General features: G+C 37.8%; 1 protein-coding gene across 1 annotated transcript; it reads left to right on the top strand.

Moving 5' to 3' along the window:
* The first annotated feature begins 14,490 nt into the window (after positions 1-14,490).
* Positions 14,491-27,310, top strand: LOC149162825 (protein NRT1/ PTR FAMILY 5.2-like). The gene is made up of 4 exons (XM_089435289.1): positions 14,491-14,668; positions 14,919-15,136; positions 15,403-15,965; positions 26,401-27,310. The coding sequence occupies exons 1-4, from the start codon at positions 14,491-14,493 to the stop codon at positions 27,308-27,310; spliced, it is 1,869 nt and encodes a 622-aa protein (XP_089291415.1).
* The last annotated feature ends 285 nt before the right edge of the window (positions 27,311-27,595 follow it).

Raw genomic sequence — 27,595 nt, 5'->3', positions numbered from 1 at the left:
CCAGCTATGACATGTGCTGGAGTGCTACAATGTGACTGGTGAAGAAGAAGACGAGGATCCAAAGAACATTAACATCCCAAAGGAAAAAGGTCACCGTGAAGTTGAGGGAACACAAATAGAGAATCTAGATATCACCATGCCTCTAAAGACTAAACATGTGAATATTGGCACAGAGTCAGAGCCAAAGTTTGCGAAGATAGGGGACTACTGGGATGATGCCACAGTAGGTAATGTAGTTGAGTCGCTCTGTGAGTATCAGTATTTGTTCCCTACAAATTTTTTAGAATTGAAAGGAATAATAGGAGACTTAGGTGTCATGAAAATAACTTTGAAACCGAATGTGACGCCTGTTAAGAAAACGCCCTGTCACCTTAATCCCAAGTACAAGGAACAAGTTCGCTTAGAGTTGGATAAGATGCTTGTAGCAGGTATCATTGAACCAATGGAGGAATCTGATTAGGTGAGTCCAATGGTAGTTCAGGAAAAGAAGCAGAATGATGAAATAAGGATTTGCGTAGATATCAAGAAGTTGAATGATGCTTGCATTCATGATCCTTTTCCAACTTCGTTCACATATGAAGTATTGGATAATGTTGGTGGGAAGGAGGCCTATTCATTCACTAATGGGTTCTCTAGGTACCATAAGATAAAGATCGCACCAAAAGATAGGAGTAAGACTACCTTCGTAACTGAGCGGGGATGATTTCAGTATATGGTAATGCCTTTTGGGATCAAGAATGTGCCAACGATATTCTCATGCATAGTCATCGTGGCATTCAAAGAGTTCATTCACAAATTTTTGGAGGTATACTTTGATGATTGGACAGTTTTTGGACTGGTAAAACGCCATTTAGCTAGTTTTCACTTGATGTTGGATACGTGCCGAAGGTATCAAATCGCGCTAAACTTGAAGAAGTGCTTATTTTGTATCCCTTTCAGAATATTGTTGGGTCATGTGGTCTGCAAACAAGGTTTAATTGTAGACCTTGCTAAGATCAAGGTTGTAATTAATTTGGAGGTGCCAAGAAGTGTTAAACAGGTACGTGAAACATTGGGTCATATTGGATACTATCAAAAGTTCATCAAGAGCTATGACCACATTAACATGCCACTAGAAAAGCTACTAAAGAAAGACACTACATTCTATTGGGATGAAGAATGTCAACGAACATTGGATTTATTGAAGGAGAAAATGGTCACCGCGACGAACCGAATCTTCTCGGGTTGGAAGAGGGAATTTCATGTGCATGTGGATGCTTCATGTATTATGCTGGGAGTACTGCTGACATGGGCTAGTGAAGGAGAATTGGATGACCTTATCGCATTTGCAAGCAGGAAGTTGTCTAAGGCCGAAAATAATTATTCAATGATAGAGCACGAAGGATTGGATATGGTGTATGCACTCCAGAAGTTCAGACATTACCCACTAGGAAGACACTTTAAGATGTATACATGCCATTCTGCATTAAAATACCTAGTCAACAAGCCTATGTTTTGGTGGGCGGGGGGGGCAATATGTAGATGGTTGTTGTTATTTCAGGAGTATGATTTTGAAGTAATTGTGAGACCAAGGTGATTGAATGCAAGGCCATATCATATGTCATGCATTGAAACAGGAGAGGAGCCTACCAATTTGGAGGAAGGAGTACCTAATGCACATCTCTTTACAGTGTGAATAGCATACAATCACTTCACAGACATTATCCACTTCCTAACTATAGGAACGTCTCTAGAGGGTTACACCAGTCAACAGAAGAAGGAATTGGTGGTGCGCATGGAAGATTTTTCTGTTATTATAGGTCACTTGTATAAGATGGGATCAGATGAGATACTACGACATTATGTGCCTGATTTTGAACAAAAAATTATCCTAGCTGAAGCTCATGGAGGAGCTGCGAGAGGCCATTATGCAAGGAAAGCAACAACGTAGAAGCTTTTATACGCTGGGTTGTGCTGACCAACATTGCATAAGGATTCTAAAGCATATTTTAGGGCATGTGATGCATGTCAGAGAACTAACAGACCATCGCAAAGGGATGAGATGCCTTTAAATTCACAAGTATCATTGCAACCATTTGAGAAATGGGAAATTTATTTTGTAGGACCAATTCAGCCTCCAGGAAAGAAGAGAGGTGCACAGTATATCATCACCGCGACCGAGTATTTCAGTAGATGGGTGAGGCACAACTCGTGAAGGACTATACATGGGAAAAAACAATGAAGTTATTATTTGAATATTTATTAACAAGGTTCGGTTGCCCAAATATTTTGATGAGCGATTGGAGTACGCATTCCTCAATGAAATGATCAACGCGCTGACAGAAGAATTCCAAGTTTATCACCAGAAGAGTATGCCATATCATCCTCAGGCCAATGGGACAGTTGAAGCATTTAACAAGATATTGGAAAATGTACTAACAAAGATTTCAAATGCACAGAGGAATGATTGGGACGTGTGCATACCAACAGTATTGTGGGTTTATAGAACTAGCTATAAAACGCTTACTGGTCAAACACCTTTTAGGGTGGTCTATGGCATAGAGGTCATGATGCCTATCGATTATATCGTGCCTAGTCTGCGCATAGCAACATTCACAGAGATGGTGGACCATGGAGCCTTAGAAGAACGGATTATGCAGATAACAAGGCTCAAGGAAGATAGATTTTTTACTAGATTCCATCAGCAGGTTCAGATGAAATGCAAAAAGGCATGGCACAATCGGCACATCAAACTGCACGCCTTCAAGGTAAATGATTTAGTGTTATTATATGACAGTGGCTTTGATAAGTTTCTAGGAAAATTCCAGATGCACTGGCTGGGGCCATACGTCATCAAGGAGATTACCGATGGTGGAGCAGTTCAGCTTGTGAAATTGAATGGAGATCCATTTCCGGGAAAGGTAAATGGAAGTTAGTTGAAGCCATACACTGGGGATCTGGCCCGATAACTACATGATGGTAGTACAATATTAACGCTACAGGGAACTGCAAGGAGGCACTGGACAATAAACTACACTACCCGGGTTGTAGAATTTCATGAAAAGCGGTCTGCACGAAATAGGAGGGTGTCACAGTACCAGAAGAAGAGCAAAGGGAGTTGCGCTATAAGATGGTAGACCATGTAGTGTAGCCAAAAAACGACCATTACTGTCAATGTTAATGATTTTACTTCTAGAATACAGTTAAGAGGAGCGAGCAACTGACATTTAAGGCATTTAAGGCTGAATTTAAGTGTGAAATATTTGGAAATTTGTTGCCAATCTAGCTTTTATGGATGAATTTTTGGGGGAACGGTCGAATTCACATTCAAATCCACCTATAAAATATGCGTGGCCATCAAGCAAGAAACACTTTGCATTTTGAGAAGTTCTATTTTGTGTTATCTATTGTGCATGAGTTGTGAGTTCTTTGAGGATTTTCTTACAAGCCCATGTTTGATTAGTATCCCGAGTCAGACAGAATTCTTATCTGCAACGTCATGTTAGGACTAGGTCCCACAAAAATGGAAAGAAGCAGTGCCTACATCGTCGAGGTCGCCTAGGCCAAAGCCTACGCTAACGATAGAGGTCCCCAAGCTAAAGAAGGATAAATAAAAGAATATTATTTTGGTGCATGAGTCACCAAGAAATCATATAGCTACATAAGCTCAGAGAAAGCAAAAGCTGAGTGCGAAGGAGAAAGGGAAAGTGCTAGATCTGGAAGCAGAGGAGGGCGCAGAAGACATCGACAATGAGGGGGTGGACCCTATTTCTAAGCTATCAAAGTATATCCCTCCATGCAAGTGCAAGGTGAAGGTCTCGAAGGACGCAGATTCCGGACAGTTCTCTCTCAACACACCCCTATTTCCTGTGGAACATCATCTTTGAAGGTCCGCGCTTGGCGTGGGTCCTGTACTTGAAGCTCGAAGACTGAGATTTGGTAGATCATGACCAGTTCCCCCACATTGCTACCAACACCTTCATGCAGAGGGTTTTCTATAAAGAGTTTGGTGTCTCCATGTTGGAGTCAATGGAATGGATTTGCGAGTCAACAAGTCAGGGTTACTGAACCTGTTATGGGTGCTGCACTATCATCGGTCAAATATCAACCTAATGGTCATTAAGAAGCTATTGTGCCTAGTGCATGATGTGTGCTTTTGGTTAAATGAGTCGATCCCTATCACAGATATGTTGATCCATTGGATTACATTATTACACTATTCAGTACTGAATCCGGCCAAGGCGTTTGGTGGAAAGACGAGCGAGCAGACCTTGCTGAGAAGATGAAGGACAAGTTTAAACTTGTCAAAAACCCATGTGGGTATTTGATTACCAGCGTTACTGACCCTTCAGTCAAGATTTCCACGCAGATCATGGCTGACAAAGTTATGCAAAAGTGCCGCGTGGATGAGGTGTCGACACCAGTGGTTTCGTTAGCAACTTAGTGCGTGAAGGGCGTAGAGTTCAACTGAGCGCACTACCTGTTTAGCGAGTTCCTTGCGAACTGTAGAGAGGCACAAAATGATAGTAAGACCTTTCACTATTCATGGCTACTGTTCTCAATTGTGTTGGTCACGTGGGATTTGTCGAAGGATAGCCAATTTCCTCCTATGGAGAAGGATTTACTTGAAGTGAAAAAGTTTGCATCTCTCTAGGCCACAAAAGCTATTGCACAGGTCATAAAGAGCAGAGTCTTTTGGGTACTAATGGAGGCGAGCATTCGCATGGCCATCAACCAGAAGTCGCAGTTGTCACCAATTGTGTTTCAACAAATTTCGTGGTATGCGGAGTTCAAAGTGGACTTCCATCATGTTTACATCTAGGCGTCCAAGGACCCTAAGAAAAAATGGTTCGACTTACCCTATCTCGCCACGGATGACGATATTTCATAAGTCATCAAGCGATGCCCAACATAGTGGCACTTTACATCTGATGTGGCCGCCCGAACTAGAAAGTACGTAGAGAAACAAAAAAGGAAGCAGCCAAGCAGAAGGTTCAGTAGTTGGTTGAAAGAGGAAGAAAGATGTCAAGGAAAAGGCCCACATAGAAGTGAAGCGCGCTGCAAAGGAACAAGCAGAGCAGGAAGAGTGCAACTCCGAAAGAAGTCAAAAGTCTCCTTCACCCCAAACAGAGGAAGAAGAGTGGTCAAAGCAAGGCGGAAAAGATTAGCAGGAGAGCACTCCCTTCCAATTGAAGCAGTACAAGGAGTATGAAAAGGAATGATAGAAAAAGAAGTCAAAAGCCACCAAGTCGTCGCTAAATCCAATTAACTTGATGGAGGGTGACTTAGATGATATTGGAGATAAGGTGCAGGATACAACAACGAAACTGCTGCAGCAGTTTGAGAAGCAACAAAAGCAAGCACTGAGCACCATCTAATCAGGTCTGCATGAGCTGCAGATCCAAACAACTAGACTCTAGACAGCTGCAGGATAGAGCACTGCTGCATCAACCAGTTTGGCACTGCGGACCACTCAAACAGTAGAGATGGTTCCCTCAATGGATCTCTAGGTGGTCGTACTGCCTGATGGAGCTTTGAGCATGGAGGCACCCGCTAATAAGGCTATTGTCAACTCCTTGAAGAATATGGGCTTCAACCTCGCCGCACTCCCTAATGAGTTCCTTCACACACTGCAAACACATGTGATAGTAGAAGTTAAGGCTGGGGAGTAGCGTGCATTGAGCATGATCAACGAGTACAAAGTCAACAATGAATAGATTTTCATGGAGAAATCTTCAACACTACAAGCATAGAGGAAAGTACAGGCGAAAAATGAACAAACTACAGCCATGGTGGCCGAGGCATGGAGAACAGTCCCTGAACTGCATATCTCAGAGGAAGTGTCGGTGGACGTGAAGATCAAGAAGTTGGCTGCAGGTGTGTGCGATGCAAAGACGGAAGTGGAAAAGATTCAATTTGAACCAAACTTGAAGATTACAGAGTTAGAGTTGAATTCATAGCCTTAGCCTATGCCAAAGGTTAGAGAACAACATGAAGTCGCTGTGAAAGATGGAGTTGCAGCAGTGGATGCCATGGTGGTGGATTGCACCACGCTTTTCGAGAAATCCATGGAGGTAGTCACCACACTGCAGGAAGATCCTAACCTATAGAGGTTAAACACAGAATCTCGTGAATTGCAACAGTGATATGATGAAGCAAGAGCAACAACGTGCATTGTCACTATAACACAACGATTGGCCAAGCTCAATGCGGCAAAACAGTTTCTCGAACAATTGGAGGCAACGCAAAGGAAAGAGGTGATCCTTAAGGCCAAATTAGGGCCTTGGTTGGATGAGGCCTATGTTATCTTTGCCAACATTGAGGAAACATTGGTAATCCTACAAAGAATGCACTAGAAGATCAAGGAAGACAGTGCAGGACCAGCAACAGAGCACCTGGTGGAGCAGATCAAATAGGAATCCACACAGGGTGCAACTGAGGTAGCAGTAGCATAAGTAGAGTTGGGAGGTCTCCATAGTAAGATCTCCATGCTAAGAGAGTGGCTCGGGGGTGAGTCACGATATTTTTGTTGGGGCCCTATTGGGACAGGGTCCCCTGGGGTCATCTTTGGGGCAAAAGCCCAAGGTTTGGAGCAAAAATCCCAAGTTTAGTTGTAAAGAATGTAAAGTCTCTGCAAGTTATGGTCGTAGAGCGTGTAAATAGTAAAGTGTCATAAAGAGTTTTTACCCTTCTTTTATGTAAATTGTGTCGGCTTGTATAGACCTACCCGTGGTCCATGGACCATGGGATTGTATAAAAAGAAGAGTCTCAGAGAGCCTAAGGAAGTAGATATCAATGAAGACAGAAGTAATGGGTCAATAAAAGAAAGAGAGAAGAAGAAGAGAGGCTCTGCAACTATGTGCACAGAGGCCTAGAGTAGAGTCCAAAGATGAGTGTGCGGACCCCTGTAGCTAAGTGTGCAGGGAAGTCTTGAGTTTGTAAGCAGATCTGAACTATTAATAAAGAGATTATTCCAGAAATTCCTGTATTTGTCTATTTACTTTTGTTATGAATGAATGTGCTATTATGTTATGATGAATGATGGGTTTATCAATTAATATTGTATTGATGCGTGATTTTACATTATTTATATTTTCATATGAATGCAATTAATAATAACTATTTACGCGAAGAATATCCTGTTGCATGTTAAAGTTATCAAACACTTAAGCCGATCTGGGTAAATATGGGATTAAGGGTATCAAAGAGGCACATAAGTGTTTGACTCACCTATTTAGGGTCCATGAAAGACAATCATGAACATTCACGGAGGTATAGAATCTGATTAAGGGAAGCTATATCGATAAGCGCTAAGGGCTTATCAACCTCCAAGAAGGAAAGTTTAGGGAATAAAACGACATTACACAAATCTCTAGGTGCAGAGACTTGGTTCCAGCATCCCCCCATACTGCTTCGGGTGAGACTTCAATCCATGCTCAGCAAGTTGATGCTGAAAGGGCTGGGAGTGTAGGGATTTGTTTGAAAAACTCACTCTAAACATGGGTCAGGAACCACTAAGCCAACAGTGGCTTTTGGATGAAGATGCATCGCATGTGGGTAGTCATCGAAGGATCTGGGCAAAGTTATCCATCATCATGTCCCTCTGTTTCTCGAGGGATTCCTTGAGAGACATTTTGAATGAATATCCTACCCCCTCATCTTTATTTTCTTCTGGCATGGGAGGTCGTCGGGTTTTGCGAGGCTGATCCTGAAATGGTTCAACCAAATCAATCCCTAACACCTTATACCCTGACCTTATTGGGGACATGCAAAGAAAAATAGAGAAAGAGCAGGCCGCTTTGATACCACTGATCCGAACTTAAACAGGAATGTAACAACTTATAGATATATTCATAAACACAAAGATGCAATCGAAAAACACTTCATTTGATTAATAGAAAAAATATGAACTATGCTTACAAATAGAATGGAAATAAGATAGCTCGGGAAATGGTAGCTTATCTTTAAGAAGAGATGTGGCAGCTACATGCCTCTAAACCAAGTTACAATGAGGCTCAAGGCCATTTTTATTATTGAACAATAAGAGAAACCCTAAACAACCAAAACCCTAACCCGAGGAGATGTAAGACCAATAGTTTATGGGCCCCGTTGGAGTTAAATGGGCAACCAATTTCCAAGGGTCGTAACTTGGTCATATTATCTTCGTTTGACGTGTATGATACCTCGTTGAAAAGATCTCTTCGAGGACTACAGCTCCAACGCAAGAAAGAAGTAATTGAAAGTACACATGTTTATTCACTTATTAATAAAAGCAATGTCTACCAATTCATTTAGTTTTTTAATATAAAACTAATATATGTCATTTAAAATATTAACGATTTAAAATAAATTATAAATAATAATAAAATAATATTTAGGGTTAGGTAATACTTATATCTATTTAAAAATATCAAAATATTTTATACATATTAACATCACTTAAGCTTAATATTAAAATATCTTTTTATATTAATTTTTTTATTGAAAAGTTGAATGATATATATATATATATATATATATATATATATAGAGAGAGAGAGAGAGAGAGAGAGAGAGAGAGATATATATATATAGCTTACAAAAACATTCTAACATTTATATTTGGTTGTCACTTATTATGTTTTGGGGCCCATGTTCTAGGGGCATTTTTTTTTTGAGCTTGGATGGCATATAGTGGAATAGAAAGCTCCATTTTGGCGTCATGTCTTTGCACAAGGGTTTTGTCCATAAGGCCTTTGATATGCAAGTATAATTCCATGGTACAATGGTATTGATTTTTTTGGCCACGAGTATGGACAAGATTTTTTCGACCATGGGTATGGCAAGGATTTCTAGGAAAACTAAAATGAAAAGGTTGGCTGAGAGGAGAGAAGTGGAGCCACAAAAGAGAAACACATCAGGGAAGGAGGAAGAGTCGAATGGGAGCAACAAGGTTTAGTAAAAGTTGATAAGGGCAATGTGGGAGATGGAGGAAGGATCCAGATAAGCATAGAGGGACCATAGTATATGGGCATGAGGATTCAAGCACTGAGTAATATAATATGACCAAACTATCATAGCATGTAAAGGATTTGAAATTATAAACTAAATAAAAATTCAATACAAAAAAAAATGATGCATGAAAGGATATAATATGACCAAACTATTATAGCATGTAAAGGATTTGAAACTATAAACTAAATAAAAATTCCATACAGACCAAACTGATGCATGAAAGGATTATTATTACATAGTAGTTGATCCCAATAGTAGTGGAGAGGAAGTTCAAGTTAAGGTTTGTTACTCAAGCACCTGCACTAAGAGTAATTATCATCATGCCATGTCCAATTCATCCCCATGAACAAGCGCTCCTCCTATTATGTTCTCTCTTGAAGAGCACATCGTAGGGAATCTATAAAGGCATTCACAATGACACAGACCCAGTTTGGATTTAAGGAAATATGCATGAAGGAGGCCAGGTTATGCAGACCTAGGCCTTCCCTGCACTGAAAATAGAAACCAAAATGCACAAAAAACCAAGGGTCAAAGTGGAATTTTGCCTTTGGTGATGCTCGAAAATGAGAGTTTTGTTTCCCTACTTCAATATGAGAGCAACCATAAAAACTACAATTCCACAATTAACGGCAGGTGGTCACACCTCCCCACTATGGAGTGGGGTGTTGGTGATGTGTATATCCCTTCTCCCTCTCCCGATACCTCTAACAATAATACCTCATGGGATCTAATTATATATTTAATCATGATGATGATGATGATGATGATGATGATGGTTAACGTCCAATGAGACCAAACAATGATCTATTAGACCTAAATAAACGGATTATTTATTTTGATTTAAGATTTTATTCCTATGCTCAAAAAGCTTGGAGAGAAGCCTCCCGAGCTCACTATAATTTAGACATTGTAAAAGGCTAGGAAAGTCAGTATTGTAACAAAGATTGTGAAACTAAGATCTAATGTGGTTGTACACAGGGCACTCTAAGAGGAAGTGGTTTTCATCCTCGATGCTCTTATTCTCACATATATGGCAGATCCTTTCCATCCATGGCGTTTTAGGAACTGCCCAATGACCTGTTTCACCTATAAATTTTTATTTCAAATTTAAATTAATTGATTTATAGTTTTACTATTATTAACATTCCTATATTACATTTCATTTTAATATAGTAAATATATTCTTACTTTTGTTATTTTTTATATTTTATATAATAAAAAAACATTTTTAAATAAAATTATGATTTAATTTTATATATGTTTTTCATTTTTTATTATTTTAAATATTATCTAGAACACTTGCCTAATTCCAAGTTATTCTCACCTATATCCTTTGAATGTGCTTATATTTGTTAAAATTATTTATATAAAATAAAATTTGTAACTCATAACTAATCATAAAATAGATTGAACATTATAATAAGTTATAATGAAAATAATAATTATTTGATAAACTTTAATTTTATAATAAATTTAAAAGGGAATGAATGGATAAAAAAGCAATCTAGAATAAGTAGACTTTAAAGTCAACGCCAATTAATATAAACAAACAAAAATCTGATTTCATTATTTGAAATATTATTTTTAATGATTATTTTATTTGATAAAATAAATTAAATAACTAATAAATATTAATAAGCACTTATTTATAATAAATATCAAATCATTGACTTCATCCTATATCTTAAATTAGGAAAATTAAATTATTAGACATAATGATATAACATAATAAAAATAATATTATTACACAAATTGTTATAATATCAATAATATTATGATTAATTGCATATAATAATATTATTTTACTAATAATAATATATTAGTACTATATTTTTATTATAATTATTGTATTATTAATATTATTGCATTTTTATTATAATTATGTTAATGTATTATAAATCCAATTTATTTTGTTGCTTTGTGGACTTTAAAAAGGCTTTTGATACGTTTCATAGATACAACTTTTGAATAGATTAGAAGAGCTAAAGGTTCCTCTCGAGTTGAGAGCTGCCACTATAAGGTTATACGAGAATGTAATTGCCAAGCTAAAGAGCAATGAAGGGTGGTCGAAAGATATTAAGTGTAACATAGGAGTTAAACAAGGTTGCCCCCTCTCCCCTACCCTATTTGGCATTTACATCGATAAGCTTGAAGGCTATTTAGAGGAAGCAGGATGTGATGGCACGATCTTAGCTGGGATAGTCGTCATCCTTCTTCTTTATGTTGACGATATTGTTCTTTTGGCAAGGTGCCCATCTGATCTTAATAAGCAACTCAAGCTTCTTAAGGATTTATGCTCTACCATGGGTATGACTGTTAACACTGACAAAACAAAAGTTATGGTTATCAAATCCAAGAAGGACACTTACGCTAATTTTATGTATGACAATAATAACTGGAGAAAGTGTATTCTTACAAGTACCTAGGAATTGATATTCATCACAAGCTCAACTGGAACCATAGCATTGAGAAAAGGATTAATGGGGGGTGGAAAGCTTACTTTGGTCTTGAAAATAATTGTAAAATAGCAAACCTCGTAATGTGGGATAAAAAGAAGTTCCTCTTTGAAACTTTAGTCACTCCTGTTATCTTATATGACTGTGAGGTTTGGCGTTGCAGCATCTCCAGAGAATCATGGAGAAAGATTGAGAAATTCCAGAAGCATTTTATAGCTTATAACCTGAAATTAAAAGTAATACACCCTATCCTATTCTCCTTATAGAAGCAGGTCTTTCCCCTATTGAGAGCCTAGCTATGCTTAGGTTTCTATTGTACAAGCACAAAATCAGTAACATAGACGATCATAGACTTCCTAAGCTAGCTTTAAATTCTAGCCAAAACCACCTAAGGCTCAATCGAGGGTGGCATAAAGACACAAGGGCCTGGTTAAACTATTGCGAGATCAATAAAAATGATGCATTGCAAAACATAAATAACATTAAAGATATTATTACCTCTAGGTTCAAAGAAAAAATGTGGTGTGAGAAAGATTTAGCGGCTAAAAGAATATTAAGTTATTATAAGAAGGTCATCAACCCCACCCTAGAAGATCAAAAGTATCTCTCTATTTTAACTAGCTCAAAGAAGAAAATTAATATAGCAAAGATTAGAACGAATTCTCATGAGCTCCATGGTGAAACAAGTCATTGGGCAGTTCCTAAAACGCCATGGACAGAAAGGATCTGCCATATATGTGAGAATAGGAACATCGAGGATGAAAACCACTTCTTCTTAGAGTGCCCCGCGTATAACCACATTAGATATCAGTTTCACAATCTTTGTTACAATACTGACCTTCCTAGCCTTTTACAACGTCAAAATTATAGTGAGCTCGGGAGGCTTCTCCCCAAGATTTTTGAGCATAGGAATAAAATCTTAAATCAAAATAGATAATTTGTTTCTTTAGGTCTGATAGACCATTATTTGGTCTCAACGGACGTTAACCATCATCATCATCATCATCATCATCATCAATATTATCTGAAAATACTATAATGTTACTGTATTTCAAATTATATTTTTGTTATTTTTTTATTAATGTTACATAATAATGTGGGATAGAAAGAAGTTCCTCTTTAAAACTTTAGTCACTCCAGTTATTTCATATGTATGTGAGGTTTGGGGTTATAGCATCTCTAGAGAATCCTTGAGAAAGATTGAGCAAATCTAGAAGCGTTTTATAACGTATAACCTCAAAATTAAAAGCAACACACCCTATCCTATTCTCCTTATAGAAGTGGATCTTTCCCCTGTCACGAGCCTATCTATGACTAGGCTTCTGTTGTACAAACACAAACTGAATAACATAGGAGACCATAAACTTCCTAAGCTAGCTTTCAATTCCAGCGAAAACTACCTAAGGCTCAAACGAGGTTTGTATAAAGACACGAGGGCTTGGTTAAACCATTGGGAGATCGACGAGAATGTTGCATTGCAAAACATTAATAACATTAAAAATATTGTTACTTCTAAGTTCAAAAAAAAATTTGGTGTGAGAAAGATTTAACAGCTAAAGAAAATTAAGATATTATAAGGAGGTCATCAACCCCACCCTAGAAGATCAAAAGTATCTCTCTGTTTTAACTAGCTCAAAAAAGAAAATTAATATGGCCAAGATTAGAACAAACTCTCATGAGCTCCATAGTGAAACGCGTTGTTGGAAGTTCCTAAAACACCATGGATGGAAAGGTTCTGCCATCTCTGTGAGAATACGAACATCGAGGATGAAAATCACTTCCTCTTAGAGTGCCCCGCGTATAACCACATTAGATCTGAGTTTCAAAATCTTTGTTGCAATACTGACCTTCCTAGCTTTTTACAATGTCAAAATTACACTAGCTCAGGAGGCTTCTCTCCAAGCTTTTTGAGCATTTCTTTAGGTCCATTAAACCAAAGTTTGGTCTCAGTAAACGTTAACCACCATCATCATTAACATCAATATATTAATACTACATTTCTATTATAATTATGTTATTATATTTTAATATTATTTGTAATGTCACTATATATCTTTATTATATTTTCGTTACATTTCTATTATAATTATTTTAATGTATTTTAATATTATTTATAATGTCACTATACATCTATATTATCTTTTTGTTATTTTTTTATTAACGTTATATAGTAAATTAAATAAATTCTAATGAAGTGAAACCAACCTTTCCTTAAAGCTAACGTTTCCTTGGCGGTTAACTTTATTGTAAGTAACCGATGTGGAGAATGTGGATAATTTTCATAAGTCTTGTTAGTAATGGGTAAAGTTTCATAAGCTCATCGAAATTTTTTGTAAATGGCTATAGTTATCAAAAAAAAGTTATATGATACGTGCATGTAATAATAATACTACATTTCTATAGAAATTATGTTATTGTATTATTGATATTATATGAAAATATTGTTTATTTATATTATATTTTTGTTATTGTGTGATTAATGTTATATAATAAATAAAATAAACACTAATGAAGGGAAACCAACATATCCTTGGTAGCTAACCAAATTGTAAGTAACACGTGTAGAGAATGTGGGTAATTTTTACAAGCCAAATTAGTAACGGGTAAAGTTTCACATGTTTCATAAGCCCAACCAAATTGTTTATAAATTGGTTATAAATGGGCATGGTTATCGGAAAAAATTAAGAATTGAAGAATAAAATAGACCACACCCATGACCACAACAATGGGCAAGTTTCAACTAATTAAGAAGTCATTGCCAGCTATATCTGATATTGATATTGTAAACCCCAGCGAAAATGTGGGAAGGGGCATCTGGGTGTGAAGGGGCACATGGTCCACACCGACAAAAGAAAGTATTAGGAGGAGCGAGCACTTCAAAGTTTTTGGCCTCCATCACTCATCAAAGCTTACAAGCTGATTAGTGCAAGCATTCAGCAATGGCTAGATATGAAAATAACAGAGTTTTAACATGGAGTAGCACGTGAGTCATACACAGAGAAAACTTATAAGCAGGAGTGAACACTGAAGATTCTGTTGAACATCGCTCATCAAAGCAGCAATGGCCGGAGATGAAAACCAAGAGAGTTTTAATATCGAGTCTCGGGGATTAATTGCAGGAGAGAGTTTTAATATGGAGTCTCAGGGATTAATTGCATTGGATGGCTCTGTCGATCTCAAAGGCAGGCCCGTTCTCAGGTCCAAAACTGGAAGATGGAAGGCTTGTTCCTTCGTCGTTGGTAAGATTTATATGCAATGCAATTGTGTGTTTCGCTTACATGCTTTCTTCTCATCAACAAATAAGTACCAATATGTTTTTTTCCTTTTTGAAGACGAATTTAATATGACATGAAACTTATGTGATTGATTCCTTGATCGCAATTTGTAATAACTAGTGACATTCGTTCGTTAGAAATTAGAAAATGGTGATTAAATTTTGTTGGGATGAATTTGTAAGGATTGACGGATGATGCTCTTTAAACATGACAGCCTATGAGGTCTTCGAAAGGATGGCTTACTATGGGATTGCCTCCAATTTGGTGATTTACCTGACAGATAAGTTGCATGAAGATACTGTGAGCTCGTCATCGAATGTCTCTAACTGGTCTGGTACAATCTGGATCACCCCTGTCATTGGCGCCTATATTGCAGATACTCACTGGGGACGCTATTGGACATTCACAGTGTTTTCATTCGTCTATATTGCGGTCTGCAACTCGTCTCTCTGCTTTCTTCCATAGTTTTCCTTAACTAAACACATTCTCCTTTCTTCTGGTGATGATATTTGGATTATATAACTTTTCTTTATAAGAATATTTTCATCTTGTGTCTGAAAATTCCACCTTCACTAACCTTCATACAAATTTCTTAGAAAATTAGATTCTTAAGAATTAGATTTCATAAAAAAAAAAAATTTGACAACCACTTAGTGTCCAAGATCGCTCATGTAGTTATCCGTTGTTGTATTTGATAGGGGATGGTAATTTTGACATTGGCGGTTTCATTGCCATCTCTGAGACCGCCAGAATGCACACCGGGCTCCAACTTCTGTCAGAAAGCTTCCAAGTTCCAGGTTGGGATTTTTTACTTTGCCTTGTACGTTCTTACTTTGGGCACTGGCGGTACAAAGCCCAACATCTCCACCATCGGTGCAGATCAGTTTGATGAATTTGATCCCAAGGAGAAGCATCAGAAGGCCTCTTTCTTCAATTGGTGGATATTCAGTGTTTTTCTGGGGATGCTGATTGCAGATAGTTTTCTGATATATATCCAGGACCGTGTGGGATTCTCTGTGGGTTATGCTATTCCCACGGTGGGATTGATTATATCTGTCATACTATTCTTAATAGGTACTCCATTTTACAGACACAAAGTTCAGAATGGGAATCCATTCGATCGCATGGCTCAAGTAATTGTTGCAGCAGTTCGTAAATGGAGAGTTAATGTGCCGTCGGATCCCACGGAACTTCATGAGGTTGACCCCAAAACCTATGTTTCTAAAGGCAGATTCCCCATTTCTCATACTCCGGTTTTGAGGTGAGTTCACGCATGAGTAATTTTCATTCTAATATTTTAATTCTTTTTTATAAGATATGATTTATAGTAACAAAACACCAGTTTCAGTAAAAGAAAGGAATTACAGAAGACAATATGGGAAACAAACAAACTCACAGACACTGTGGAAACCTAAAATAAAAGAATTATCAAGTTCGTAAAAAATGTTAAACTTTTTTTCTTTGCCATAAAACCTAGTGCGTTTTTTCTTGTACACGCTCAAATTCAATTTTATTGCACATTGATTTGTATATGAAGAGAAAACATATTTATTTATATACTTCTTAATCTAGCTCTCACAAAGTTGAAAAAGTATTAAATTTGGAATCCATTTAAATACTCTTACTTTTAGCGGACTTTGACACTCAACTTAGTTGTGTGCTTAGACTTCGGCACACCCAAGGCAGAGAGACACGAATGTGAAATCTATTTCACATGCTTCTCAGCGTGGTTAGAATTATTTGACACTCAACTTAGTTGTGTGCTTAGACTTCGGCACACCCAAGGCAGAGACACGAATATGAAATCTATTTCACATGCTTCTCAACGTGGTTAGAATTATTTGACACTCAACTTAGTTGTGTGCTTAGACTTAGGCACACCCAAGGCAGAGAGACACGAATATGAAATCTATTTCATATTGAATTATTTACACCGAAATCCAATTGGGTGACTTTACTTTTCGCTGACATGGACATCTAGACTTGTATATCAGCAACAACTCTAGTCAATATTTTATCATAGAATCAATTTATATGGAGTTGTTGGATGTTGATGTCAAAATGAGATGCTTGAATTTATAAATGAAAATTCGTTGTTGAGCTCTACGAAGGAGACTTTGGCTCTGTAAGATGCTCTCCATTTTCAATATACATCAAACATAATATAGCACACATAGCTATAGGGAAGTTAGAACCATACCCTAAAAAATAAAAACTAATTCCTATCCTAAGGTCTTATTAACCAACTCACACTATTATAAGATTCTCCATTATCTTCAGCACTCCCCTTTAATGGGGAGAAGGGGTTCACAAATATGCCTAACATCTCCCTAAACATTTCAAACTTAATTTTTCCAAGAGGCTTAGTGAAAATGTATGCAACATTATCACACGTTTTACATTATACAAAATGGATTTCTTTTGATTGAACTTTCTCCCTGAAAAAGTGGAATTGTGTATCAATGTGTTTAGTGTTCTTGTGAAACACAGAATTATTAGCAAGTTTGATTGAACTCTGGTTGTTGCATCTTTTTGTTCTTCCCCGACATCTTGGAGAAGTCTCCACAACCAAACTACCTCACATGTTGTTGCACGCATAGCTTGATACTCTGCTTCCTCTGAAGACAACAAAACCGTGTTCTATTTCTTACTGCTCCATATAATCACCCCGGATCCAATGCTGAATGCATAGCCTGTTATGGATTTGTGGTCGTCTAAATTTCCAGCCGAGTCGGAATCTATAAATCCTATCAATCTAACATCAAAAGAATCAGTATAAATAATACCATAGTCTATAGTTCCTTGTGGATACCTTAAAACACCTTTTGCTACATTCCAGTGACTCTCAAGTGGTTTGGACATGTATTGACTTAAGCCAAATCTCGTCTAGTAGTGGTCAGGTAGATTAAGCTCCCGACCAGTTGCCTATAAAGTGTCGCATCTACGTCTTTAGAGCCATCCTCACTTTAAAGTTTAATGTTCTGTTGTAGTGATATTGCTACAGCCTTACACTGATCCATCCTTAATCTTTCTAGTAGACCTCTGATATACTTACCCTGGAACATAAAAGTTTGTCCTGAATTTCTCCAGATCTCAAGACCCAAATAGTATCTTAATTCACCAAAGTCTTTCATTTCGAACACGTGTGACATTTGTTGCTTGATTTCTTTGATTAGAGCAATAGCATCACCTGTAATAATTAAATCATCTACATACAAAGAAATCAACACTATGTGCCCCTTTTCATCTTTCATGGTATACAGATTAGGGTCGTTTTTACTTCTGTTGTAACCAAGTTGCCGAAAAAATGAATCAATTTTTTCATACTAGGACCTGGGTGCTTGTTTTAGTCCATATAGAGTTCTATTTAATTTACAGACTAAATGTTCTTTCCCTTTCTCGACAAACCCCTCAGGTTGCTCTAAATAAACCTCCTCTTTCAATTCCCCATTTAAAAATGTAGTTGGTGAATCATCCAATGTTTCTTAGTAGCTAAAGCAATCAACATTCTCAAAGTATTTAGTTTAGCTACAAGGGAAAAGGTTTCTTCATAGTCAATGCCTTCTTTTTGTGAATACCCCTTTGCTACCAATCTAACTTTTAATTTATCTATGATTCCATCTGCATTCATCTTGGGTTTATACAACCATTTACAACCTATGTTTTGTTTCCCTTTAGGAGTTCAACCAGCGCCCAAGTGTTGTTTCTGATTATAGATTCATATTCCTGTTCCATAGCTCTTTTCCTTTCACTACATTCATTTGATTCCTTATAACTAGAAGGTTCAACAACATTCATCATACTAGTTATAAAAGCATTTTCCCTATATCTTGCTGGCAGCTGAGCTTTCCTACCTGATCTCCTGAGTCGTGTGGTAGCTTCAGACCTTGTTTGATCATAATTTTCTGGACTTGGCTTGAAAACTACATCATCTTCTTTCCCTTTCAATTGCTGTTGTTGTTGCTCGTTGCTGTCACCTGCTTCATCACTTCCTTCTTCCACCAACAAGGGCACGTGCCAGTCTTCCTTAGAAATCTCATGGCTTCCATCATTAACCTGCTCATGAAACACTATATCCTTGCTCGCAAACACGTTATGAGTAGAGAGATTAAAGAATTTGTAAGCCTTAAATTCTGTACAATAGCCAACAAAAACACATTTGATGGCCTTTGAGTGAAGTTTTTTTCTATCTTCCTTTGGGATATGAGTAAAGGCTTTGTTGTCGAAAACTCTCAAATGCTTAACTACAGACTTAAAACCAAATAAAGCTTCAAAAGGAGTTTTGAAATATAAACATCTTGTTGGACTCCTATTCTTTAGATATACTGCAGTATTAATCGCTTCAGCCCAAAAACCATTAGAAAGATTCTTACCTTTCAACATACTGCAAGCACACTCCACAAGGGTTCTATTCTTCCTCTTTGCAACCCCGTTCTGTTGAGGAGTGTGGGGTACTGTAAACTGCTGTTGTATCCCATTATCTTTGTAGTATTTGAGTAGAGAAGCTTTCTTGTAATCTCCCCCTTGATCCGAGCGGAGAATCCTGATCCGTTTACCTATCTTTTTTTCAACCGTACTTCTGAACTCCTTAAAGTATTCAAAAGTGTTGCTCTTCTTCTTTAGGAAATACACCCAAGTAAATCTAGTACAATCATCAATAAACAATAAAAAATAGTATGCACCACCTAACGATCTTGTCTGCATAGGCGCGCATAGATCTGTGTGTACCAGCTCGAGTATATCTCTCTTCTTTCTATTAGGATTCACAGGAAATTCATCTCTGTGCAACTTTCCCAATGCACATGCATCATAATCAATATGAGCAGATTTTAAAATAGGAAGACCTTCGACCATACCTTTTTTTTGTAAAAGCAACAAATCATTGAAGTTAATATGGCTGAACCTCTGGTGCCATAAGTCCACTATAGTCATGGCAGATGATGTCAATGCCTGATGTGGTGCGTTTTTTATATTTAACTTGTATAATCCTCCCACACGAATACTTGATGCAATAGGCTTCATAGAATCCAACAAGTCTTTAATAACACAATATGATTTATAAAACTCTACCTTGAGATTTTAATCAGTCATAGTAGAAATAGAGATCAGATTATTTTTGATCCCAGGTACATACATAACATTATGGATATGTCTAATATTTCCATCAGGCAACACAACAAGAATATTAACATAACCTTTTGATTTGGTACCCTCTATCATCGCCAAGATAAATGTTTGCTCCACTGCTGGTCTCTTTGAAGTCTTCAAACCATTGTCTGTTCCCTGTCATGTGGATGGATGCACCTAAGTCGACAAACCAAGTATCTGTTTCATCCTCCTTAGCCGAAAGTGCAGAGTCAGATATGAACAGTCTAATGTTCTCACTGTGCTCCTCATCAGCAAAATGACCTACATGCTGGTTATGTCTCTTCCGACCTTCATCAAACTTCTTTTTCATACAATATCTCGCTATATGGCTGGTTCTACCACAATAAAAACATTTGGTTGCAAAGTCATTTCTATTGAAAGATGTACCTTGAGGTGAGGGTATCTTTCTCTGTGGGGCTGCGCTGCTTTTCTGTGCTACATTTAGCTTTCCTCTGAAGGGGTTCTTCTTCACCATTAAGGCCAAATCTGAATTCTGGGGTTTATGAGTGAGTCGCCTTTCGTCCTCTTGCATGAGGATCCCTATCAATTCTTCAAACACGGAGGATTTTTCTCTTGCATTCAAGCCAGTGATGAACATCTGATACTTGTTAGTCATACCATTCATGGTAATTGTGACCAGATCTATATCTTACATAGCTTCACCGATATCTCCCAGCTTGTTCTTGAGTTCCTTGATTCGCAAAATGAATGCTACAATTATCTCATTCTCCTCCAGCTTGATGGAGAGAATCTTGCTCTTCAAAAACAGCAGTCGAATGGTGTTCGACCTCATAGAGATCCTTGAGCATCTTCCAGATCTCTGATGCAGTCTTGCAATCATGGATATGGGGGATAATGCAACCTTTGACTGATAATTTCAGGAGCATTCTCACCTTAGTCTCTCGCTTGTCCCAGTCTTGGATTGTTGTTGTTGTTCCTCCTGCAACGAGGTTTGGCTTCACCTAATCATTGTTCACAATCGTCCAATCATTGTGTCTCTCAAGTAGGGTTTGCAGCGTGAATTTCCAACCAATATAATTGGATCCATCCAGCTTATTGTTTTCATTGAGGTAAGCTTTTGCTACTTGATTATTGAGCTTGAATGAATAAAAACTTGAACCTCAATAATTAAAAAACAACCCCAATCTCTTAAAAAAATAAACTGCCAAATGCCAGATGCACAACAAAAAAACTGAGCCCAGATCCAAGACAAAAAGAGTCCAAATCTCCCTTAAAAAAATAAAAAAAACTAAGCCCCTCTTTTTTTAATTAAAGAACTAAAAGTCTTAAATTCTTTATATCAAAAAAAAAAAAAAACCAATTTCAATAACCAGCACCCTCCTTCTCTTTAATGGGAAAACTTGAATTTTTAATTAAAGAATTAAAAAGACTTTAAATAAAAAACCCATATTCCTCTTTGAGCAACAGCAATTATTTAATTGAAATTTTAAAAATACGCCCCTCCTTTTAAAACTGGATTCACACGTTGACTCCACCGCAACAGTCTATGCTCACTGGTGCTAGTCCCAACCAATCCAATGGGGGTCAAGTCCGGTCTTGGTTTCGTTGGCCTGGTCCCACATTGGTCGACTCCCTCTTCGAATGCACACTACTCTTTCAAAATAGCGTGACCTTCAGATGACTTCCAGGAGCAGCAATCCCTGAGAAGATCCTTCCGCAGCCTCCGGGCACGTTGCCTACGATCGGGTAGCGAATCCAATCAAGAAATTTCGGCCTCTTGCGAAATGTGTGGATCGCTCTGTTGGATCAGGTGCACAGCAAATTAATTAAACACACAGCAGAATAAATCAACAAACACATAAGACACAACTTTTAACATGGTTCACCCAACCAATCTGGGCTACGTCCACCAAACATAGGCATCAGGGGTTGATTAATCAAATTACGAGATTACATCATGAAATCCTCACACTCTCTTAGCAAATCATCCGAATGATTGCCTGTTATATAGCATAGAGAATCTAACAGCCTCATAACTCCCTCACATCAAATATAAGAGGCATTAACTCCCTCCCAACAACCTGGAGCTAATCTAGGAACTGAATCCCTATTGTTGTCATCGTTCAGAGATTTTTGCCTATTTGACTAAAACAGAAAATCTCAACAATCTCCACCTTGACAACAATTCGCCTGATGCGCTGTTATTATTATTTTATCTTTTCTGCAAGCCAAGAGAAGCCAAACACCAGCGTAGCTTCTCCAACAAAACTAGTTTCGCGAACATGTCTGCACAGTTCTCCTTTGTATGCACCTTTTTCAAGAGAGACTCCCCTTTCAGTGATAACCTGTCTTACAAAATGATATTTGATTGGAATATGCTTTGACTTACTATGATAGGCCGGATTCTTAGCCAAATGTATTGCACTTTGACTGTCACAAAGTAACCTGATGTTGTCATGTATCCTACCCAACTCACCAAGCAAACCTTTCGACCAAACCGCCTCTTTGCAAGCATGAGAAGCAGCAATGTATTCTGCTTCAGTAGTAGACAAAGCAACAATGTTCTGTAGCTTTGACATCCAGCTTATAGCTCCACCTGCAAGAGTAAAGACGTACCCTGAAGTTGATCTCCTCTTATCCAAATCACCTGCAAAATCGGAATCAACATATCCGCAAACAAATTCACTACTCCTCTTATTGTAAGAAATACAATAACTACTTGTGCCTCTCAAGTACCGAAGCACCCATTTCACTGCTGACCAGTGTTCTTTACCCGGATTTTCCATGTACCTGCTGACAACCCCAACTGCATGAGAAATATCTGGTCGCGTACACACCATCGTATACATCAAACATCCTACTACATTGGCATAAGGAATTCGAGACATATAATCCTTTTCTTCATCTGTATTAGGACATAAACTCGAACAATGCTTAAAATGGGAAGCTAAAGGGATCGACACAGGCTTCACATTGTTCATACCAAACCTCAAAAGTATTTTCTCAACATACTTCTATTGTGATAGCCACAGCTTACCATTGCCCCTGTCTCTGAAAATCTCCATGCCCAAAATCTGTCTTGCCGCTCCTAGATCTTTCATATCAAACGTCCTTGCCATCTGAGTCTTCAACCGTTTGATTTCATCAATGCTTTTGCTTGCTAAAAGCATATCATCAACATACAACACTAAGATAATGAACATGCCATTATTTAACTACTTAAAGTAAACACAATGATCATATTCACTTCTTACGATCTTCTGGTTCAACAAGGTGTGGCGAAAGCACTGTTGGGGAAAAACAAAAGGCCTCCTTCCATGACGGAGGATGAATGGGATGAGATGGACGATAGAGCTCTGAGCGCAATTCGGTTATGTCTGGCGGACGATGTTCTGTTTAACATTGTGTCAGAGAAAACCGCCGCAGGCTTGTGGTCGAAGCTTGAGAAGCTCTATATGACGAAATCTTTGACAAATCCGATTCTCCTGAAACGACAACTTTACAGTTTGCGGATGAAAGAAGGTACCTCAATTGCTGATCACCTGAATGTTTTTAATACCTTATTGGTGCAATTAAACAGTCTAGATGTGAAATTTGATTCAGAGGATAAGGCAATAACTCTATTATGTTCTTTGCCTGAATCCTGGGATCACTTTGTTACTTCCATAAGCTTTAGTACATCAGAAATCCTTGAGTTTGACGATGTTGTTGGAGCCTTGTTGGCTGAGGAGACGAGGAAGAGGTCGAATGCAGACACCTCGACATCAGAGGTAATGATGGCCAGAGGTCGCTCAAGAGAGAGACACTCCGGGGGAAAGCATAGCGACTCTCGTTCAAAATCCAAAGGAAAGAAGCCCAAGGTGAAGTGCTGGCATTGTGGCAAGGTTGGACATCTGAAAAAGGATTGCTGGAAGCGAAAGCAGGCTGCTAAAGAAGGCTCTTCAACAGAAAAGAAGGAAGCCAACACCACAGATACAGGTTCAGTATCTGGTTCAGGTATGAGTGATGAAGTATTGTCAGTTAATATTTCAAAACATGATCAACATTGGTTGTTAGATTCCGGGGCATCTAACCACATGTGTATTCATAAAGATTGGTTTAAAACATATAGATCAATTGATGATGGTGTTGTGTACATGGGTAATGATGTAACATGTAATATTGTTGGGATTGGAAGCATACAACTACAAATGTTTGATGGCACAACCAAAATATTAACTGATGTGAGGCATGTACCAGATTGTTCGGCCTCAGGAACAAATCTTGCCTCCTTAATGGATCACGCACGCATGATAAAAAAAAAACCACACTCAGGTCCACGGTGATATGGCAGCAAAACCACGCTCACGCAGCAACTATCTGCCACCTATGCCACTTCAGTAGGACTCCTCCACGCTTCCGCTGCACAGGTCTCCTCCATGCCTTCAGCCTTCGAATCTGCAACAGCTGGTGATATCGATCTACAGTTGCATTTGCTTCCTGCAGTGTTGGCCTCACACCTGACAACACGCTGCCTCCTCTAGGCAGCAATTTACTCTGTTGACGCAATCACGTAGAGCGGCGCCCAAAAAATAATACACGGAGCATGCAAAAAAAACACAGCCTTTTTGCCCTCACAAGGTATGAGATTTTCCTCCAAGCCCTCGCACCAATCTGAAAATAAAAAATCGCATAAGTTTAACAGTGAAATCGATGCGATTTTCTCCTCAAAATCCGTGCTGATTTCGCCTCAGTCGCGCCGGCCTCTCTCCACTCAAGTAAATGCTTCCTTTGCCCTGAATCTCCGATACCATGTCAAAATGACATGTTTCAATTTATAAATGAAAACTCACTAGTCAATTCTACCAAGGAAAGTCTGAATCGAAAACTCACTAGTCAATTCTACCAAGGAGAGTCAGAATCGAGGGAGTCGGCTCTACATAAAGCTCTCTATTCTCAATATACATCAAACGTTATATAAAACACATAGCTATAAAAAAGTTAGAACCATACCTTAAAAAATAAAAAGTAATTCCTCTTTGAACCAATTTACACTATTATAAAATTCTCCATTATCTTTAACAGTTGAGGCATGTTCTATTAAAGATGGGGGCGATGTGTGTTTGGTTTGCCATATATAATTGCTAGCATAATATTATATAAAACGATGATATCTGGCTATGTTTAAAAATATCTTTTTAGTGATATATATCTCATGATATATTAAGTAGGTATATTAATTTTTTTTTCCTTATGTATTAGTATTTTACTCATAATTTGTAAAGTAATTTAACGAAATGATTTTTCCTAATATTTTTAAATTTGGTTCAAATCTAATGAAAAAAATAGGAAAAAGAGAAGAAAGATAGTTTTAAATTGTTCATTCTAGAGGATTTTAATTTCAAAGTTCATATAAAATTAAATTCATTTATATTTTCAAAGTTATGATTTAACCCAAATATTTCCATCTCACCAAGAATTGTACCAATTTTCCGAAGATTTAAAAAAAATGAAAACCCGGAACACCAATGAATATAATTCCCTTATGTGGCAATGGGGGAAGTCACAGGTGAAGGTTACTCACCTTATCCATCTTCCATTATTACTATCCCACGATCAGAGAATCATTTCACTCTGGATCTTTGAAAAATGTTTCGCACTTCATAGGGTGGAATCATAAAGATATAACAATGTCTTTTAAACTTGTGTAATATTATTAATTGTGATATGATACCAGAAAGATTCGAGGGGTATGACCACGCTTTGCTAACCAGTGCACGTTTCAGATCAAGTGTACGACATTTTCTTGGTGGTAGGCCAATGTTCTGAACCTACAAATAAAAGTTCGAAGAGGTTGACTCTGGGTTAACTGCAAGTCAAAATTAATAGACCTTGGAGACAAGATCCGATGAGGCGGTCACAGAATAACCAGTAGAACAAATATAAGGGAGTTGTCTATAATGCGACTTTTTGGAGATTCCGGTGACGGAATCCGGCGGAAGAAATTGGGATTAAATCATGATTTGTTGCCATTAAAATGGTTTTTTAACTGCATATTCGGATTCAGCACCCTGAAAAACCCCTGGGACGCTTTCATTGTGCAGAAACTAGTTATCAAACTTTCGATTCCAATAAATTGCTGCCGGATTTTCACTGGAAAAACCAGCCGGAAAAAGTTTAAAAAAATCGCGTTATAAAAAATTGCAAATATAAGTATAGAGGCTCAACCATCACTATTTCCATTTTTTTTGGAACGGGTGCGAGGGCGGTCTTTGACATCTTTCCTCTGAATTCGTGAAACTTAAATAGCGTTACTGTCGCCAGCATGTTTACTGTTGCAAACTTAAATAATATTAGTGTCATTGGCCATGTTACATGTTATTAATGTCAGTATTATTTCTCATCGGTTGATTTGTGAGATTGATTTTTATTATGATAACATGATTAGTCAACTTGGTTGTTATTAATAACATAGATGAAATGCAGTTATATTTACCTATTCATTCAAATGAAATAAATTATTTTTCTATCAGTATCCATACAAATTATTTTTTCCAAAGCTTCACTGCAATATTATCAATTCTAATTTTCTTTTTTCTACCTTGCAGGTTTTTGGACAAAGCAGCAACAAAGGATGGTTCAACCAGTAGATGGAATCTGTGTCCTGTAACACAAGTAGAAGAAACCAAGCTGATGCTAAAAATGCTTCCAGTTTGGGTCCTTTTGTTCATACCAGGCACCTTGCTTACACATGTAAGCACACTATTCGTAAAGCAGGGAAAAACACTGAACCGAAATATGGGTCCTCACTTTCAAATCCCTGCAGGCTCGCTTACAGCATTTTTCGCTTTGTCAATGGTGGTATCCATGGTGGTCTACGACAAAGTGTTAGTAAGGATTTTTCGAACATTCACAGGAAACCCCAGAGGCATCACGATGCTGCAGAGGATGGGTATTGGCATCTTCCTCAACATGGTATGCATGGCAGTGGCCTCCTTAATCGATGTGAAACGGATCAGTGTGGTGAAAGCTCATGGTTTTGAAGGCGAAGCCGAAGCAGTATCGCCCCTCACTGTCTTCATTTTGCTTCCTCAGTTTATGTTGGGAGGCATATCAGAAGCCTTTCTTGAGTCAGCAAAGTTAGAATTCTTTTATGATCAGGCCCCTGAGAGCATGCAGAGCATAGGAACTGCATTATATGCTACTACGCTAGGGATTGGTGGTTTCTTGACTACTTTCCTTTTGAGAGTTACAAATCAGATCAGTGGAAGAAAAGGTCACACCAGCTGGGTTTTAAACAATCTGAATGCATCTCGTATTTACTACTATTATGCGTTCGTGGCTATTCTTGCCTTTGTAAATTTTATATTCTTCCTATCTGTCTCTCGGTTGCATGTTTACAAGAGAGAAACCAACGAAGCATTTAGTAACCACAGCTATCATGAGCCGCCAGCAGATATCAAAGTGGCGAGTGTCGAAGGTGATGTCGAAGAATCAGCAAAGACTCAACAAATTTAAAGTTATGTTAGAATAGATTATTGCCCAGTAAATCAGTATGAAGTCAGAATTATACTCACCTAATTAGTCGAAATTAGAATTAGATGACCATTTTCATAGTTGTTTAAGTAATGCTTCGTTGTGTTGGCATAAATTGTCATTGAGAGTTTCAAACAGTCATTCTAAGAGTTGTTGTTTCCTATATATTTATATATTTGCAGTGTTTTATGTTTATATATATGTAACTATTTAAACAGTAGTTTTAGGAGTTGTTGTTTCTTATAAATAAGAAGGTCAATGCTTTAT

The sequence above is a fragment of the Pinus tabuliformis genome, chromosome 5_2, assembly GCF_031772625.1.
Source record: "Pinus tabuliformis cultivar Carrire ecotype Pingquan chromosome 5_2, CPIR1, whole genome shotgun sequence".
NCBI lineage: Eukaryota > Viridiplantae > Streptophyta > Pinopsida > Pinales > Pinaceae > Pinus > Pinus tabuliformis.
This window is presented reverse-complemented; position numbering and strand designations above follow the sequence as displayed.